The sequence below is a fragment of the Embiotoca jacksoni genome, unplaced genomic scaffold (genome assembly GCF_022577435.1).
Source record: "Embiotoca jacksoni isolate LCO1_2020_lvr unplaced genomic scaffold, fEmbJac1.0.p SCAF_16, whole genome shotgun sequence".
Taxonomy (NCBI): Eukaryota; Metazoa; Chordata; class Actinopteri; family Embiotocidae; genus Embiotoca; species Embiotoca jacksoni.
Window position 1 is genome coordinate 12,956,406 of NW_027185296.1, and position 16,622 is coordinate 12,973,027.

Sequence of the window (16,622 nt, forward strand, 5' to 3'; positions counted from 1 at the left end):
CATATAGGTTGAGGATGAGCTCATGGTTTGGATTTAAAAAGTAATTTCACATACAGTAAGTAACCTTACGGACCACACGCCAACGTAAGTCACTATGTTCCTGAGATAAAAATGCTTAGTGCACAACTTAAAAGAAACCCGCGATGCCTTTTAATTACTCAAACACCAGCTGTCTGAGTGAAAATCCTGTGTTTGTTCCATCTAACATCCCCGACAGACCCACCTTTCTACTCGGTATCCTCTGGTGGACTGAAGTGGATATACAGCGGGTAAAATACGTTTTGAACACATCACAATTTTTCTCAGTAAATATATTTCCAAAGCTGTTATTGACATGAAGTTTTCACCAGATGTTGGTAACAACCAAAGTAATCCATACATGCAAAGAAACCAAAACAAATAAGTTCAGAAATTAAGTTATGTGTAATAATGTGAAATGACACAGGATAAAAGTATTGAACACACTTACTGATATTTATTTCATACTTTGTACAAAAGCCTTCGTTGGTAATGACAGCTTCAAGACGCCTCCTGTATGGAGAAACTAGTCATCTGCGTTGCTCAGGTGTGATTTTGGCTCATTCTTCCACAAACAGTCTTCAGATCTTGAAGGTTCGTGGGCCTCTTTTATGAACTCTGATCTTCACTTCTTTCCACAGATTTTCAATTGGATTGAAGTCAGGTGATCGGCTGGGCCGTTCTAGCAGCTTTATTTTCTTTCTCTGAAACCAATGAGAGTTTCCTTGGCTGTGTTTGGGATCATTGTCCTGCTGAAATGTCCAGCCTCATTTCATCTTCATCATCCTGGTGGATGGCAGCAGATTTTTTTTTATCAAGAATGTCTCGGTGAAGTTTGCCAGTACCGTATGCTGAAAGCAGCCCAAGTGGTCCTTGTCTCTTGGATAACTCTTCTGATAATTCTTTTCACTCCTCTGTCAGAAATCTTGTGAGGAGCACCTGGTCGTGGCCAGTTTATGGTGAAATGATGTTCTTTCCACTCCCGGATTACGGCCCCAACAGGGCTCACTGGAACATTCAGAAGTTTAGAAATGCGTCTGTAACCAACGCCATCAGTATGTTTTGCAACAATAAGGTTGTGAAGGTCTTGAGAGCTCTTTGGTTTCACCCATCATGAGATGTTTCTTGTGTGACACCTTGGTCATGAGACACCTTGTTATAGGTCATTAGTTGGGACTGAACCAGCTGATATTAATTTGCACTGATAAGGGACCGGATCACTTTCTATTTACTGTTAGATTTCAGCTGTTGTCTTTTTGCACCTCCCTTTCTTCATGTGTCCCATACTTTTTCCCTGTATCATTTCACATTATTACACATAACTTAATTTCTGAATTCATTTGTATGTATGGATTATTTGGGTTGTTACCAACATCTGGTGAAAATTTCATGTCAATAGCACCTTTGGAAATATATTTACTGAGAAAAATGTTGACGTGTTCAAAACGTATTATACTTGCTGTACATGCTTTAGTGTGACACCCCCCTCCCCCCAACCCGCCTTACTACTTGATATAGTGTGAATCCTTTATTGTATGAACCACAAGGAATCAAAGTCAGATTAAGCTCACGAGCCCTGTGGAAATAAGTAGTGGCATAAGATAGAGACAGCGACAGCGAGAAACAAAGTTTGTTGTCATAGTTTTTGTTTACTGAAGCTGAAAGAAAATAATTACTGCACATTTCAGGCAATGCAAAGGCAGAGAACAGTAACAACAATTTTGGGGTTAATGGTTAAATCCGCCTTCGTGTTGTTGTTTTTTTGGCACAAGAATTACCTCCTTTTTTCATGTGCAACAAGTGCAATCTTACTTATTTTCCTATAACCCACTAGACAGGGAAGTCCAAAAAAACTTTAAAGCCATTTCCCCGGTTTTACCTTTTGCGTAGTTACTACAGATAGACCTTGTGGGGCACTATTATTATATCATGTAAAAAAAAAAGGAACAACAAAGCAAAACTGTGAAGCAAGTTGATGTGTCAAAGTTTTGACTGCTCCAGTGCATCTTTTATATATGTTGAATTTTAATCTAATTAAAAAGGTTTTATCCAGTTCCGGACGACCTTTCTGTCAGCTTGGTGAGAAAAGAACTGGAGTGGTGAAGCTGAGCTGATGGCTGGAGGGATCAGAGAAAGTGTGAAAAGAGGCTTCGTGACGGCCATCCACAAATCAACGGGCGACGTCGCTGCTGGTTGCCGCCTGTCAAAGACACCAGAGTTTCTGTTTGACTTGGGGGGAGGGGGGGTACTGTCAGGATTCCTGTCTGCTCCTCTGTTTTGTCCCCAATCACCTCTCCTCATGTTTTCTGTCAGTCCCCTGTCTGTTTGTTATTGTGTCCCCATGTGTTCTGTGTCCTCCTCTCCCCGCCTCCTGTCACCTCCCATGGCCACGCTCCTCACCGGTCTCAGCAGCTGCCACCACTTTCCCTGATCACCACCTGCAGGTGGCTCATTCCCCTGATCACCTCCCCAGACTATATGTACCCTGCTCCTGCAGTCATCTGGTGTCGGTCCATAATGAGAGTTCCTGCTAGTCACCCGTCCATCACCCGTCCATCATCTGTTCCTGTCCCTCCTGCTCCCCCTCCTGCTCTCGCTCCTCCTCCCGCCCCCCCCCCCTCCCGCTCCAGTACCGGCACCCTGTTTCTGCTTCCAGTCTGTGCTATCAGTCAGTGCTCCCAATCTTAGCTGATCGCCGAAGCTACGCAGGGTTGGATCTGGTTAGTACTTGGATGGGAGACCACCTAGGAATACCAGGTGTTGTAGAACCACCAGTCGGACCCAGTGAGTCCGTCCCGGTCCAGCTCCACTACCAGCTGTCCTGCCAGCTTCGCCTCCCCGGTGCGAGTCGTTTGAGTTGCCCTCCTGACTCGGGAGGAAATAGACTCTGTAGGTACCACCGGTGTTCAATAAAGACTGTGTGAACTGATACCCGAGTCTGTGTGCCTCCGTTTGGGTCCTGTTACACCTCACATCATAACAGTTGGACCTGCAGCATGGGAAGAAGTGCAGGAACAGGGAAAGACTTTAACATTTATACACTCACTTTACATCAAAGTGGGGTCGGACGTACTTTTCAGAATCAGTCACGCCAATATCGTGGGTACAACGGTTTCACCCCGATGACAGCGAACTACACATAGGTCCATACATTTAACAAGCACTCATTGTTGAGATTAATTCATTACACAAAACATCTATTAGTCACTTCCTAGAATAGATAATAGTCCATTGATAAGTGCAGAGCACATGCATGCAGGCTGGTTTTAGTTCCGCCTTAAACAACATTTAATTGTGTGAATCAGAGTAGATCTGCTCAACCAGAGTACGTCAGGTCAGAGTTCCTCTGAGTAGCATTGTGTGTACGTTGTCAGTTTGCGCTCTCACGTGTGTCGTCTCGCAACAGAGTGGAAATATATACTAATACGTTTTGCTGAGACTGCTCATAAGCTGCTATAATAGTACGTATAATGTTATCAATCCTAACATGTATATACAGGAGATATGAAACATCTCCACAGGGTACTGTAGTGAAAGAAAGGTAGTCATGTTACCGGGATGTGCTGGTTAGGTTTAGTAAGGTCCGAAGTCGAACAGACCTCCACGCAGAGTGAAGTTTGCAAAACTACTGTTTGAACTAACATGGAGTATGGCTTGTCTAGAATCGAGGAGCCTATTTATAGTAGGTTAGGAAGTATTACAGATCCAAGACAAAACTAAGTGGAGGGTGGGGCTGAAGAAATCCGAGCGATGTTTCAGAACCACGTACAGCTCCATTGATTGATCACAGCCCAGATTGGCTACGAATATTTCACAGCCATATGTTAACTTGCACAAACCTCAGTCAGATAAAAGATCAACAAGGCACTCTAGACTCGAAAACTCTAGAAATTCTAGAAAATCCCATTTTATTTGCATTGTGCAAAACTATTTTAAAGGATAGTACAGCTATTTTCACAAAAGTTCCGGTACCAGGAGTATTTTTCTTCTTCAACATATTGCACAAAGTTTGTCTACACTCGTTGACAGCAGCCAGCAGGACCTTTACCACGTGGGACAGGACATGGAGAGTGGGCCAGTCCAATCTCCTTGCCAGTTCACATGTTTAACAGGTCAAGCACCTCAAAGAACTGGCTTCTGTACTGCTCCTCGAGGGTTGGCCATTCATGTGGCACAGCACCATCATCAAAGAGACGTGGTGGTCGACACACTGGAGGCAGGACAGGTGGTTGAATCAGGGTGTTGTTCTGTGTGTCTTTATACATCCTGTGGGAGGAGACCTCTTACCGCGCTGAGCATGCTCACCCTGGACTGGACTCTCTCCGAAGATACGTCTTTGAGTCTGAAGGACTCGTGCCACTTCTTCTGTGGCAGAGAACAAGTGGAGACAAATCTTCAATCTCAGTTCAACTTCAAATTGTGTCATCAATGCCTTCACCCCAGGGGCTTTCCTCGTTGCCTCGGTGTTCCCTCCTGCGCTGACTATTTCCTCCAGTGTGTGATACACAGCCTTATAGAGCCGATGTTCTGCAGGTCTGATGGGTCGGGTTACCCACTTAGGGTAGCTTTTCTGTCTTCCAGATTCTAGGTCCAGTCCACAAGGACCTGGCCCCAGTCACAGCAGGGCCCCCTCTGGTCCGCATGGCTTCAGGAAACACTTCCTGAGGGGGAAGCTGGACTGTGACAACCAGCCCTCGGATCCCGACCGCCTGTTTCAGCGTTGTTTCATGGCCACCGTCACGTCGATCAACGTCGAGGGTCCTGCATAGACTGACAGACTATATATCTACTTTCACTTTGATTTGTATATGTTGGCTGTCTGCCTCCACTGCACTGTAATTGTCTTCATCCTCATGGTCCACACTGAGCTCATTCAATTTCACAAAACTACTAATTGGTTTTCTGGAATCCTCAAAGTGCCGAAAAATTCAAATGGTTTCAGTTGAGTGAAAAAAAAACTATGCCTGAAGATGCAAACGTGATTTTGGTTGCTTAACATTTTGCATCTATTAGCTTTCGTTTGGGGAGTCACTTAAATTATTCATTTATGTGTTTGTGAAATGTGTTTTTTGTACGAGGCAGAAGAATCGCTTACGGTCCTTAATGTTTATTTCAGAGCAAAACTCTATGAAACTGACCATTGTTTTTCAGCCTGTTGCATCAGTGCAACCAAACAGCATTAGACGCAGCATGACAGAAAGCCAAACAAAACTTAAAAGCACAATTATAGGCTGCGATTGTGTAAACAGAGATATTTTCTTTGTGTTAAATCTGAAGGGTGTTTGGAAGATGTTGTTTGATGACACTGAATATAGATCATTGGAAACACACGGTTTTCATGGCTGTAGAGATGACACGAGTTATAATAAGTTTAATAGTGCATATTTCTCTTGAAACTCCCCCAAAGTCCAGAGGCTCTGAGCACCTGTTGGTGATGAATTACATGTTTCCTTATGAAAATGATGTGGAACTGATTGTTTTTAAATATGAGATTCACAGAGAAATGACCTCAGTGCGCTCTGATTTATGACTCATAGACTCAGACATGTTCAGCTGAACCTGAGAGAAAACAGGGATTTTGACAAACAAGCAAACGACAGTGCGTCTGTGGAGGAACTGAGTTCATACCCACATGCTGTGCGTGTTTTATTTGTGCCTGTTCTTCTCATTTGCATGTCCTCTGAAATCATCTCCAAGTGGAGCATCCTGTTCCACTGCAGTGACATTTGTAACACAACATTTTTTAGTTGTTTTGTTTTTTTAGATCTAGTGATGTGATTGTCACTTTTTTCTAGTCCAAGCTTAAATATCTTAACAAGTCGAGTATTTGATGGATTCTGTTAAAATTTCAGGATGAATTCTATAACTTCAGTAATCCTCTGACTGTCTCTCAGTCCACCATGATGCTGACAATTTTTCAGTGAAGCGTCTCCACAGCTGTCGGATGGATTGTCATAGGCGGCACGGTGGTGCAGTGGTTAGCATTGTCGCCTCACAGCAAAAAGGTTCAGGGTTCGAATCCGGTCCTGGGCTTTTCTGTGCGGAGTTTGCATGTTCTCCCTGTGCTTGCGTGGGTTCTCTCCGGGTTCTCCGGCTTCCTCCCATCACCCAAAAACATGCACCTCAGGTCAGGTTACCTGGCGCCGCGCTAGTGGCAGCCTGCTGCAGCAGCGCCCCCCTGCTGTAATGAAGAAATTTTCCCTCGGGGATTAATAAAGTGTATAAAATAATAAAAAATAAAAAATAGTGCACACGTCACTTGGACGCTGCTCGGATTGTTTATTTACCACCATCATCAGATCAAATGTTTGGTTTGATCACGACTTCGGTGACTTCACATCCTCAGATGGAGCCTTCTTCTGGTAAATTAAGATGTGTCAGGATTCCTGTTTTCCTCTGTTTTACCCCCGATCACCTCTCCTCCTGTGTCCTCCTCTCCTCACCTCCCGTGGCCACGCCCCTCACCGGTCCCAGCAGCTGCAGCCACTCACCCCAGATCACCACCTGCAGGTGTGCTGCATCTCCCTGATCACCTCCCCGGACTATATGTACCCTGCCCCTGCACTCCTCTGGTGGTTGGTGCATTAGTTAGTACTCCTACTACTAGCAACAGCTAGACCCTGCAAGTTACTGTGAGTGCCTGTTGATCACCGCAAGGACCGCCGTCCGTCCCGTTCTGTTCTGTTCCCATTCCCATTCCCATTCCTCCTGCTCCTGTTCCTGTCCCTGTTCCTCCTGCAGAGCTACCTGTCGGAGTCACCGGTCGGTGGAGTTGCCCTCCCGACTCGGAGGATTATTGACTCTGTTTCTTCCAGCAGTCCTGTCCACTGTCCTGCCGGCTGTCCTGCCGGCTGCGTCTCCCTGGATCCGTCGGTTGAGTTGCCCTCCCGACTTGGAAGCAAGTGGACACTGTAGGTGCCACCTTTTGTTTGTTTGTTCATTTGTTGGAATAAAGACTGTATTTTGGAACTGATACCCGAGTCTGTGAGGCTGCATTTGGGTCCTGGTAAACTCCACCTCATAATAAGATGATAAACAAGCTAAACAGTGAAGCTGTGCTTTACATGTTTTAATTACTGTGTGCAAAAAATCCGCTACTCTAATACTTTGCATTGATTTTTCCCTGAATAGGAGAACTGATTTCTTACAAGAAGAAATTTTCCCTCGGGGATTAATAAAGTGAAAAAAAAAAAAAAGTGACAGAATCGAGAAACACTAGCTTTGAATTTATAGAGACAGACTCGGTATGTAATGGACACATTAGTATTTCATAAATGTGAACTCAAGCATTGTCAGTGTACACAAAGCTGCAGGACACACTCTGGTTATGTATGTGATGGACATACGACCCGCCGGCTGGGAGGGCAGCAGATTGTGAACATGATTTGGACTGTGTGAAAAACCTGCATGCTGTTTAAATCAAATCAAATCACATTGATTTGACTGCAGGTGGCTCCTTTTGGGGTGAAATATCCCTTTAAATTAATCTTAAATTATTTTGGTAAATTAGGTGTGAACAATTACATGAACCCCTCTGAAATTTTGTTTTTATTTATGCATTTCATTTCAGATTTTTGGTTTATTCTTTTGATGACTACATTTTAAGAATGTTCCTGTACTGTCCATCTGTATCATCTTTTACCTCATTAACATGTCTTGTTATTTTTATTACAAGCAAAATGTTTGGCAGATCATCTTACTACTTACTTACTTTTACTTTTCAAAGTTATTAAATGTATGAAGACACATGTTTGTGTACCGCCTCTTGCACTGATGCTTAAATATTACGTTGGTCTAAATGAGCAACATCTTTAGATTTCATTTTTTTATACTAATTTACAATTATTTAAGGGCTCAAGTCTGAGCTGCTCAAATGATTTGTTCTCTACAAGGTGTAGTTAGCTCTTCATGTCAGTCAGTTATTCCACAGACATCATATCACTAACTTCAAATCATTTATGAGTTAATACTAAGAATCAAACCAATAATCTCGCGTTTGGACTCATCAGACCAAAGTCCAAGAGGGAACTGTTTGGACTCTACGTACAGAGGAAGAAGCAGCTTCAACGGTCTCAGCTGCGAGCGTCGCACAAAATACCAAACTTTATTTTCTATTTCATCATTCATTAAATGTAAACGGGAAAAAGAACAGTCATCCAATATAATGAAATCAGGTTCTGAAACAATGTTGATGAGTGAGCAGGAGTAAATTACACCAAAAGCTCCCGATGCAATTCATTTATTACAACATTGGTGAAGAGCAATGTTCTCCAAATGTCACTGATGTTGTGGTGCAGATCTGCTTTAACCTTTTGTGGGAAAATGACTCGATGTCACAGTGTGGTCTTCAACAGCTGGTATATTATTTAACAAGATGATTTAGTTTAATTACTATATGAATGAACCACCCACTACTTCCAGTTTGTTTTTTGTATGTGCAGCAGTGGTAAAAAAAAGATCTGTCTGAAGTAGAAAATGAATTTATTCATATCAATGGTTTAATTTCTCCACTGACTGTGACTCATCTTTATTTAACTCAAGAAAATAAAAAAGGCTTCTTCAGGAAAATATATTAAAGTCTGAATGCTGCAAAGCGACATGACTTGAATGCAATACAGCTAACCAGCAGCCAGACGCAGACACGGGGAGTTTATATTTACCTTCTAAAATGCTGATGGAAATAAAGGGTAATATAAAATTGAATTTTTTTTTTTTGTAAAACAAAAGGAAGCAATGACACACAGGACCTTTTGAGCCGCTGCTATCTATCATCTACACAAACAACAGTCTGATGAAGGGGGTAGCAGCCTGCTGTGATTTATACATGACTTAATGTAGGTAAACACAATGAATGCTGATGTGTAATGGCTCTGCCCTCTGGCATTTCTCCAGTCACAGGGTCATAAAATACAGGAGAAGCATGAGTTATTTTTGTAGATTGTATATAAAAGTGGATGTAACTTCTGGGTCTGAAAAATACTGCCAATGCAGAAGTTCTGGTGGTCCATCTGAAAATAATCCCGTTGTTAATTTGCTTAAAAAGCGGTATATTTGTGGGCATGTCTGTTTGATTGACATGGCTCTGATTGCAATCCGGTTCTCGTTACATGTGGGCGGTGCATAGCAATTCCCGGTCAGATTGAGTCAGATTGAGTCAGATTGAGTCCGATCTCTCGCTCCCTCCCAACATTTCCAAATATGGTCAATTCTGGCGCCAAAATTGCAGGATGACGATGGCCAAATAAGAACATTGCCCTCTAGTGGTAGAAATAAAATCGAGTTCAGCAAAACAGGAAGTCAGGTAATGTAGTTATGGAGATGCACGAATGGGTTGATAAAACACTGTGGGGACCATTTCAAGGTTAGTGTTGTTTCTCTGCTACGCGTCTGATGGTGCACCACTCCTGGTTCAGCATGCTGAATCCACAGTGCTGTTTGCTGTTAGCTGGTATTTAGGTACAGGTGCTGCTGGACACCAGCAGACCTCTCTTGGCTGAGGATCATACTGTCACATAAGTATGTCAATTTAATACCATGTTTTAAGGTTTCAGCCTAAACCAGGATCTTTCCCCTGAACTCAACAAAACCCTGACAAAAACATGGTCACAGCATGAAGGTTCAGCTGTTTATCAGTTAGCAGTGATTTTTAACAGTTTAACTGTCACCTGTAAGATCATGTGAGTCGCACCACTGAAAAAAATAACAAAATGGCTGTTTAGATTTGTGCATTTGTTGGTTTTATAGTTGGTTACTGTTCACATAAGACTGTTCTGCTGTTTTTCTCCAATAAACCTGATGATAAAAATGAAGAGTGATGTAATTTGACAGAAAACACGAGTTGACTCGAAGACTTACTTCGTGACAATTCAAATGAGCGATGTTTAGATGGCAACCACATGACACATGGAAGAAAAGGCAGTGACTCATGGTTTCATTTTAAGGGGTCTGAAAAAGCTGGGTTGCACTTATTTTGAAAAACCTGTGAAATGGAATATACAGCAATGCACACTCTGCAGGATCCCAATCAAGGTGGGACAGCAATGTTGAGGATACCCAGTGCCTGACATGGATATGTACACACAGCAACGGTAAGGTTCCATTAGTTAAAAGAGTGAAAGATCTTTCACCGTTTCTCACATGTTGAATTTACATCAGCAAAATTACAACTTCTGCAGTTAAGGTGCAAAAACCGCTTTAACAAAATGTGTGTGTTCAATAAGAAAGCAACAGAATCAAACGTTTGGAATTCTTCACATTTCAATGTAGATTATTTCAAAGTAAAAGTTAAATTGACTGTAGTACAAGTTACCCTGACATAGCTGCGTTCCTTCAGCCTTTAGTGAGATTCAAGAAAATGTAATTAGTGTCCGTTTCCGCTCTACTGTCTGCAGGCAGCGGGTGAATGCAGAGACCTTTGAGTTCTGCAGAAAAAGTGAGCTGTGAAAGGACTGTAGAGGTAACCTATGAGGGCACTAAAAATCTGCAGGCAGGAAAAGAGCATAGCTTTAGGAAACAAAGATGAGACCTTCCAGACACACATTACAGAAACAGCTATTGATTCTTAAATTATTTAATATTCAAGCCTTTATTCGGGCTCACAACAGCTCTGTCTAATCAGCACGGCTTCTCAACTACTATTTTACCAGATTGTCATAACATTTGGGACAGACATTCATGTTTTTCTTCAGGAGGAAATGTGGTCTCTTTGCTGATCCCTGTGTCTTTGGTCTCACGGGGCTACAACATGGCTGCAGACTCTTTCTTTAATCACGAAAACATAAATGTCATATTTCAGTGCTCTCTTCCAGCCAGTAGCATCATAATGAGAACAATAGGGGAACTACCCAGAGACCCAAAATGAGGAACTGTCTGACATTACAAGTGTGTTGTTTTTATCTGCAATTTTGAAGCACTACATTAGTAACAAAATAATGAACCTACTACTATTCCAGCAGGAAGGTTCATAAAATATATTTCCACTGATACCGACGACAAGCAGGTTTAAAGGAATGATGTGATTGAAATAAAATCAAACTCCTAAAAGAGACAGTAAATAATGTAATATTTAAAGACAGTACTTAAAGACAGTAAGTGGATTTTTTTTTTTCATGTTTATCTGGGTTGTGCCTCAAATTTTGATTATGCTTACTCTGTGCTGCATTAGTTGTTAGCACTTTTTGGAAAATAACTAATTAATTCTGCTTTTAAAAAAGTCCAGTGAGGTTTGGTACTTGTGTACCATGCTGCGAACAGATCGGGTCCAGTCTACATCCAGGACATGGTCCAACCTTACATTCCAGCCCGCTCCCTTCGCTCCTCCTCCTTCTCCTCCTCCTCCTTCTCCTCCTCCTCCGCCTCCTCTGTCCTGGCTCCTAAATGGTAGAATGAGCTCCCCACTGACAACAGGACAGCAGAAACTCTGAACATCTTCCACCACAAACTAAAAACACACCTCCTCTTCCTCTTCCTCCTCCTCTCCCCCTCCTCCTATTCCTCCTCCTCCTCTTCCTTTACCTTGAACAGCAGAACTTTAGTATCTTAAAATAGAACTTACTGATAGAACTTTGTAGTTTGGCTTTCTTGAAGAAATTGTATTTTCTTGATTCCTGTTGTTCTGGGTTTGAACCCTCATGTTGAAATGAACTTATTGTAAGTCTTTGGATAAAAGAGTCAGATAAATGTAATGCAATGTAATGTAATTTTTGTAGGTGTTATAATATGTTATAATGTGTTATATGTAAGGTTATATGTAAGGTTATATGTTATGTGTAAGGTGTTGTAATGTAATATATAATAACACAAAATAATGTTTGAACTACTGTTCTTTTACAATGAAACATTAGTTTTCGCAGCGTTGTCTTGGCTCAGGATCAAATAAAGAACTTAAACATGTGAGCCAGGCTGCATATGAACAGGAAACAGTGGTTCACCGTACCACTGCTTTACCCTCGGAACAATATCAATTCAATTTCACGTACATCGGTCTATTTTCACTGAATTTGTAACAATTATACGGATTGAACTGTGGGGGGCGCTAGCGCTCCGAAGAGGATTTATCATTGAGACAACGAAGAAGACGGAAGCGGAAGTTCTTCCATGGCAACAAGGGACGCCCATAGATGCGTTTATCTGGACGCCGGAGTGATCTTGATCCACACAATAAGCAGGAGACCGGTAGAAAGGGGTCACATTGAGAACTGTCCGGTGTTGCCCAGTCGGTATTAAATGGTAGTGAGTCATGAAAGATATGCAGATGAAATTAGGACGCAGTTTTCCTTCCGTCTGATGTTAGTTAGCCAGCTAGTTACGAGCTAACGTTAGTGTCTCAGTTTAAACATGTGGAGACGAAGCGGTCGGAGCTCCGCGATGGACCGGGCTCAGGTGGTGCTGTCGGTCCGGAGGACAGGAGGAGGAGGGGGGGGGACCACACAGGTACACACAGGGATACACAGGGACACACAGGGACACACAGGGACACACACAGGTACACACAGGGACACACAGGGATACACAGGGACACACAGGTACACACAGGGACACACAGGGATACACAGGGACACAGGTACACACGGACACACAGGGACACAAGTACACACAGGGACACTCACAGGGATACACAGGTACACACACAGGTACAAACACACACACACACACACACACACACAGGGACACACAGGTACAAACACACACACACACACACACAGGGACACACACACACACTCAGGACAGAAGGTATTCCCACTGAAAGCTGTCCTGACGGTCCTCGTGGGGAAAGTACCAAACTCAAATGTATAAATAACAGCTGCTGTAGTTTCATTTAATCTGTTACGGTGACTCAAATCCAAGCGGATCGTATATTTGGTCAAATCTGTCACCAATAACTATCCTACACAATTTAGTGGAGTAAGAGTACAACATATCCTTCTGAAACAGACAACCAGACACTAAGAGGACAATTATAAAGTATAATGAAATGACAATACACTTGTAAAGTACCAGTACCTTAAGATACTTCTTAAGTGCAGTATTTCATGAAGTGTTGTTCATTCGTCACACCTCTGCTTCTCCGTAGGGTTCTGTTGGTCTTTCTGTCAACGCTTTACTGTCGGACCCGAGTGACCCGACCTCCGTCAGCTCCGCTCCTGGACACGGAGACGATGATGTCATGTCTGAAAACAGCCCTGGAACGGAGCGCCGGACAAACAAGGTCCACAGGGAAAGACAAACGTGTTTGTTTGTTGTATATCGTAAGACATCGAGGTTTCCACATGAACGCAGCGAGACATCTGGGAACCTCCTATGAACAATTGGAGACTTAAACTTTGGATTTTATTCTTTGGTCAGGATCTCAGACCTCAGAGCTCTCTGGGAGGAGGAGGAGCAGGAGGAGGAGGAAGAGGAGGAAGCAGGTTCTTGAAGAAGGCGCCACCACCAACAAACAGCAGTCAGTCACCTGTCAACAGGAACCAAATGCAGCATCCTGAACCGAGGTAGAGTTCAGTGGCCATGATTCAGTATTCACTAATATGATTCAGATATTTGTAGCGCTGCTGAAACATTTCCTCTTTCATGGCTCTAATTTAAAGTCTCCTGTCAGATACGTGACGTCGTCCCAGCGTGGCTGCCGGACCGCAGCCTTAAGTAGGCTGGCTGAGATCGAGAACCGCTTCCTCGGCCGCATGCAGAACCCGGACCGGACCGGACAGGTGACCAAACCCGCCCTCGGTCTGACCTCGGACCCGGGAGTCTCAGCGCCGGCTGCAGATAGCCGGACCCCGGAGGCCCCTGTGAAACTCCCAGCGCCCTCCGGAGGGGCCCGAAGCCCGAGGGGAGGCCGTTTCCTCAAGAACAAAGCAGCTGGAGCCGATCGGAGCTCTGAGGCCGCTCCGGACAGAACGGATGTCGGAGTCGGGTCCGGGTCCGGGTCCAGAGCTGCCGATCCCGTCGTCCCCTCGGTGAGAGCAGTGAGTGGTGTGAGTCTGGAGAGCGATGAAGAGGACGTGAGGAAGCTGCTCGGAGACTCGGCGGATTCAAATGACTGCAGCTTCTTCAGACCGGCGAGACCTTCGCCCATGAAAGAGACGGACCAGGTGCTGTTTTTACAGCCTGATGGGCCTTAAACTGATCTTCATGGCATAATCCTAACAGGTGTACTGTAGTTTAGAACAAATAACCCAGGCTCATGTTCTAGGACAGTTTTAATTTGGAATAAAATATGTAATTGGAACTTCTTTTAGATGTAGATTCAGCAAAATCCTCATTGACACCGGAAACAGTCCAAACAGACAGTTGAAGGTTGACTGACTGTTTTATCATCTGAAGTCATCACTGTGTTCTCCTCTCATACAGAAGTTGAGCAGGAGCAGTCGGAGACTCCCCTCCTCCCCCCATCCTCCTCCTGCAGCTGTCCCTCCTCCGTCGCCCTCCACCACAGCACCTCCTCGCTCCACCGTCTCTCCTCCTCCTCCTCCTCGCTGCAGCTCTCCTTTCCGATTCACCGGCCAGGCTCGGGCCTGCTTCAGCCCCTCTGTGCTCTCCTCATCTCCCTCTCCTCCTCCTGAGAGACCAGGCTCCTCCCACAGGACGGACAGTCCCGCGGTGTCCTCCGTGTCCGGCCACGGTGAGGTTCTGTCTCTGGAGGAGCTCTTCCCTGTGGGGCCCAGTTCTGAAGGTCCACACAGTGAGATGAGTTCAGTCTCTTGTGAAGGTGAGTTAGTCGGTCGGCGTGGTCGTTGCTACGATCAAGACTTGGTACTCAGCAGCTTTCTTCTGTCAGGCTCTCAAAATGATTGTCTGATTATTTATTCATCACTTTTCTTAAAAAAAAGAGAACGTAACCTTTGTTCATGAATCTTGTTTTATTCTTCACGCATCCCAGAGGAACAACAAGGTACATAAATGTGTACTGTGTCGAGCTGGAATAAACAGGACTGACATGATTGGATTAGCAGGACATCACAACTGCTTATAAATGTAAAGACACCTTTTCTGAGAGATTGTTTTCATTCATCCAGGAGCCGAGATCAACGGGAACTGATGTCTGTTTAAAGCCTTGTGCATCACTAGCAGCAGCGCACTGAACACTGTTGTGATCCTGTGTTATTGCAGACTTCAAGATGAACGTGATGACACTAGACGATCTTGTGCCTTCTGGCTTCGGATTGACGGCGGAGAAACAGGTGGGAGCGACAGAAAGGATTTAACAGCCTCGGAAATCTGTCTCCAATATAATGCGTAACCTCGGCCGTCGCTTTGGTGGAAGAACATCAAACCAACTCAGTTACAGTTTATCATCAGATCCATTAAGATAGAAAGAAGAGGGAAATCTACTTTGTAATTGCTCCTGATCTTCTTTTCGGCGTTTGTCACTGGAGTCTTATGTTTCTTACATCGTTTAAAATAGCTGCACAAATGGATTCATTCATATATTTGATATTATTATAAGAGTCCCATCTTATAATAATCAGCAGCTGACTCTTACACCACGTGGAGTTTTTACTGCCTTTCCCCAACTACAGTTCACTTTGTTCACACTGCTGGGAATCACATGAGAAGTCAGGTTACTGATGTTCCATGTGGACATTATAATATGATCCAAAACCAGATCAATTATAATACCATGACATGTGCACAGGTGTGTCCTCCGCTGTAGCCAGCGAGTGATCAGTTTAAGACATAAAAAGAAGATCAAGGGTCTGAATTGAATATGTTGTCAGTGGTGTCACGATGCAGTGAATCCAGATATTCACTCCTGAAGGACACATTCACTGTGTTTAATTTAAAACCTGGGAGGCTCCAAGCTCCTCACTAACCTCAGACTTGACTTAATGCTGAAGGTAATGAGAGTCCAGATCCAGTCCAGAACCTTCCTGCGACCAAAGATCCCCTCTGACATCATCTCTGCTAGTGTCACTAAGGGTTTCATAAACTAGCAAGCAAACTGAGACTAATAACATCTGCTCCTCAGTACAGAAGTGACCGGTGTGAACAGTGTCCTGGACTCTGTCCATGTGTGTGAAAGAAGTATTATTCTCCCAGGGGCTGAACATCCAGATGAAACTGCACCTGTGAGGTCTGTCAGTGTGGGTTTTAATTGGCCCTCAGACTGAGATCACCATTAGATACAACTGTTGTAAATCAAAGTGTAGGTCAGTCTGCACTTCATATCATAGAAGTGAGACCAGTAGGATTGTAACGTGTCCTTTAACGTCTACGAGTTGTGAAAATTGAAAATAATTTGTAGGAAAATTGAGCTGTTTGACTTTTCTGTCAGGGATCTCTTCAAAGTGCCTGAAGGACTCATCAGACTGATGTTTTCTCCTGCTGCTCAAACAGAAAGAACTCAAACCCAGCATGCCTATTCACACCTCCCCAACCAGACATCAGCAGCTGCCAGAGGAGGAAGAGGAGGAAGAGGAGGAGGAGGAGGTGCTGGACTACCAGAGTGACTTTGAGAGTGAGAGCAGGACAGAGCCAGGTTACAGTGCCAGCCAGGTTTCAGAGCACCTGCAGGAGGAGGAGGAGGAAGAGGAGGTGATATCAGAGGTCAGAGAGGAGGTGTTGCTTTCAGAAGGCTCTCGGAGGAGGAGGAGGACAAAAGACGA

General features: G+C 43.9%; 1 protein-coding gene across 2 annotated transcripts in view; it reads left to right on the forward strand.

The window, feature by feature from the left end:
• The first annotated feature begins 12,131 nt into the window (after nucleotides 1–12,131).
• cunh19orf44 (chromosome unknown C19orf44 homolog) overlaps nucleotides 12,132–16,622 on the forward strand; it is an 11,940-nt gene continuing 7,449 nt past the window's right edge. For both annotated transcript variants that reach the window (XM_069150985.1, XM_069150986.1), the window contains exons 1-7: nucleotides 12,132–12,450; nucleotides 13,091–13,225; nucleotides 13,363–13,508; nucleotides 13,616–14,108; nucleotides 14,368–14,725; nucleotides 15,127–15,197; nucleotides 16,354–16,622. The exon at nucleotides 16,354–16,622 is cut by the window's right edge and continues 248 nt beyond it. In XM_069150985.1, the coding sequence (XP_069007086.1) occupies nucleotides 12,355–12,450; nucleotides 13,091–13,225; nucleotides 13,363–13,508; nucleotides 13,616–14,108; nucleotides 14,368–14,725; nucleotides 15,127–15,197; nucleotides 16,354–16,622 (1,568 nt within the window). In that variant the 5' untranslated portion in view covers nucleotides 12,132–12,354. The remainder of the gene's footprint in view (nucleotides 12,451–13,090; nucleotides 13,226–13,362; nucleotides 13,509–13,615; nucleotides 14,109–14,367; nucleotides 14,726–15,126; nucleotides 15,198–16,353) is intronic.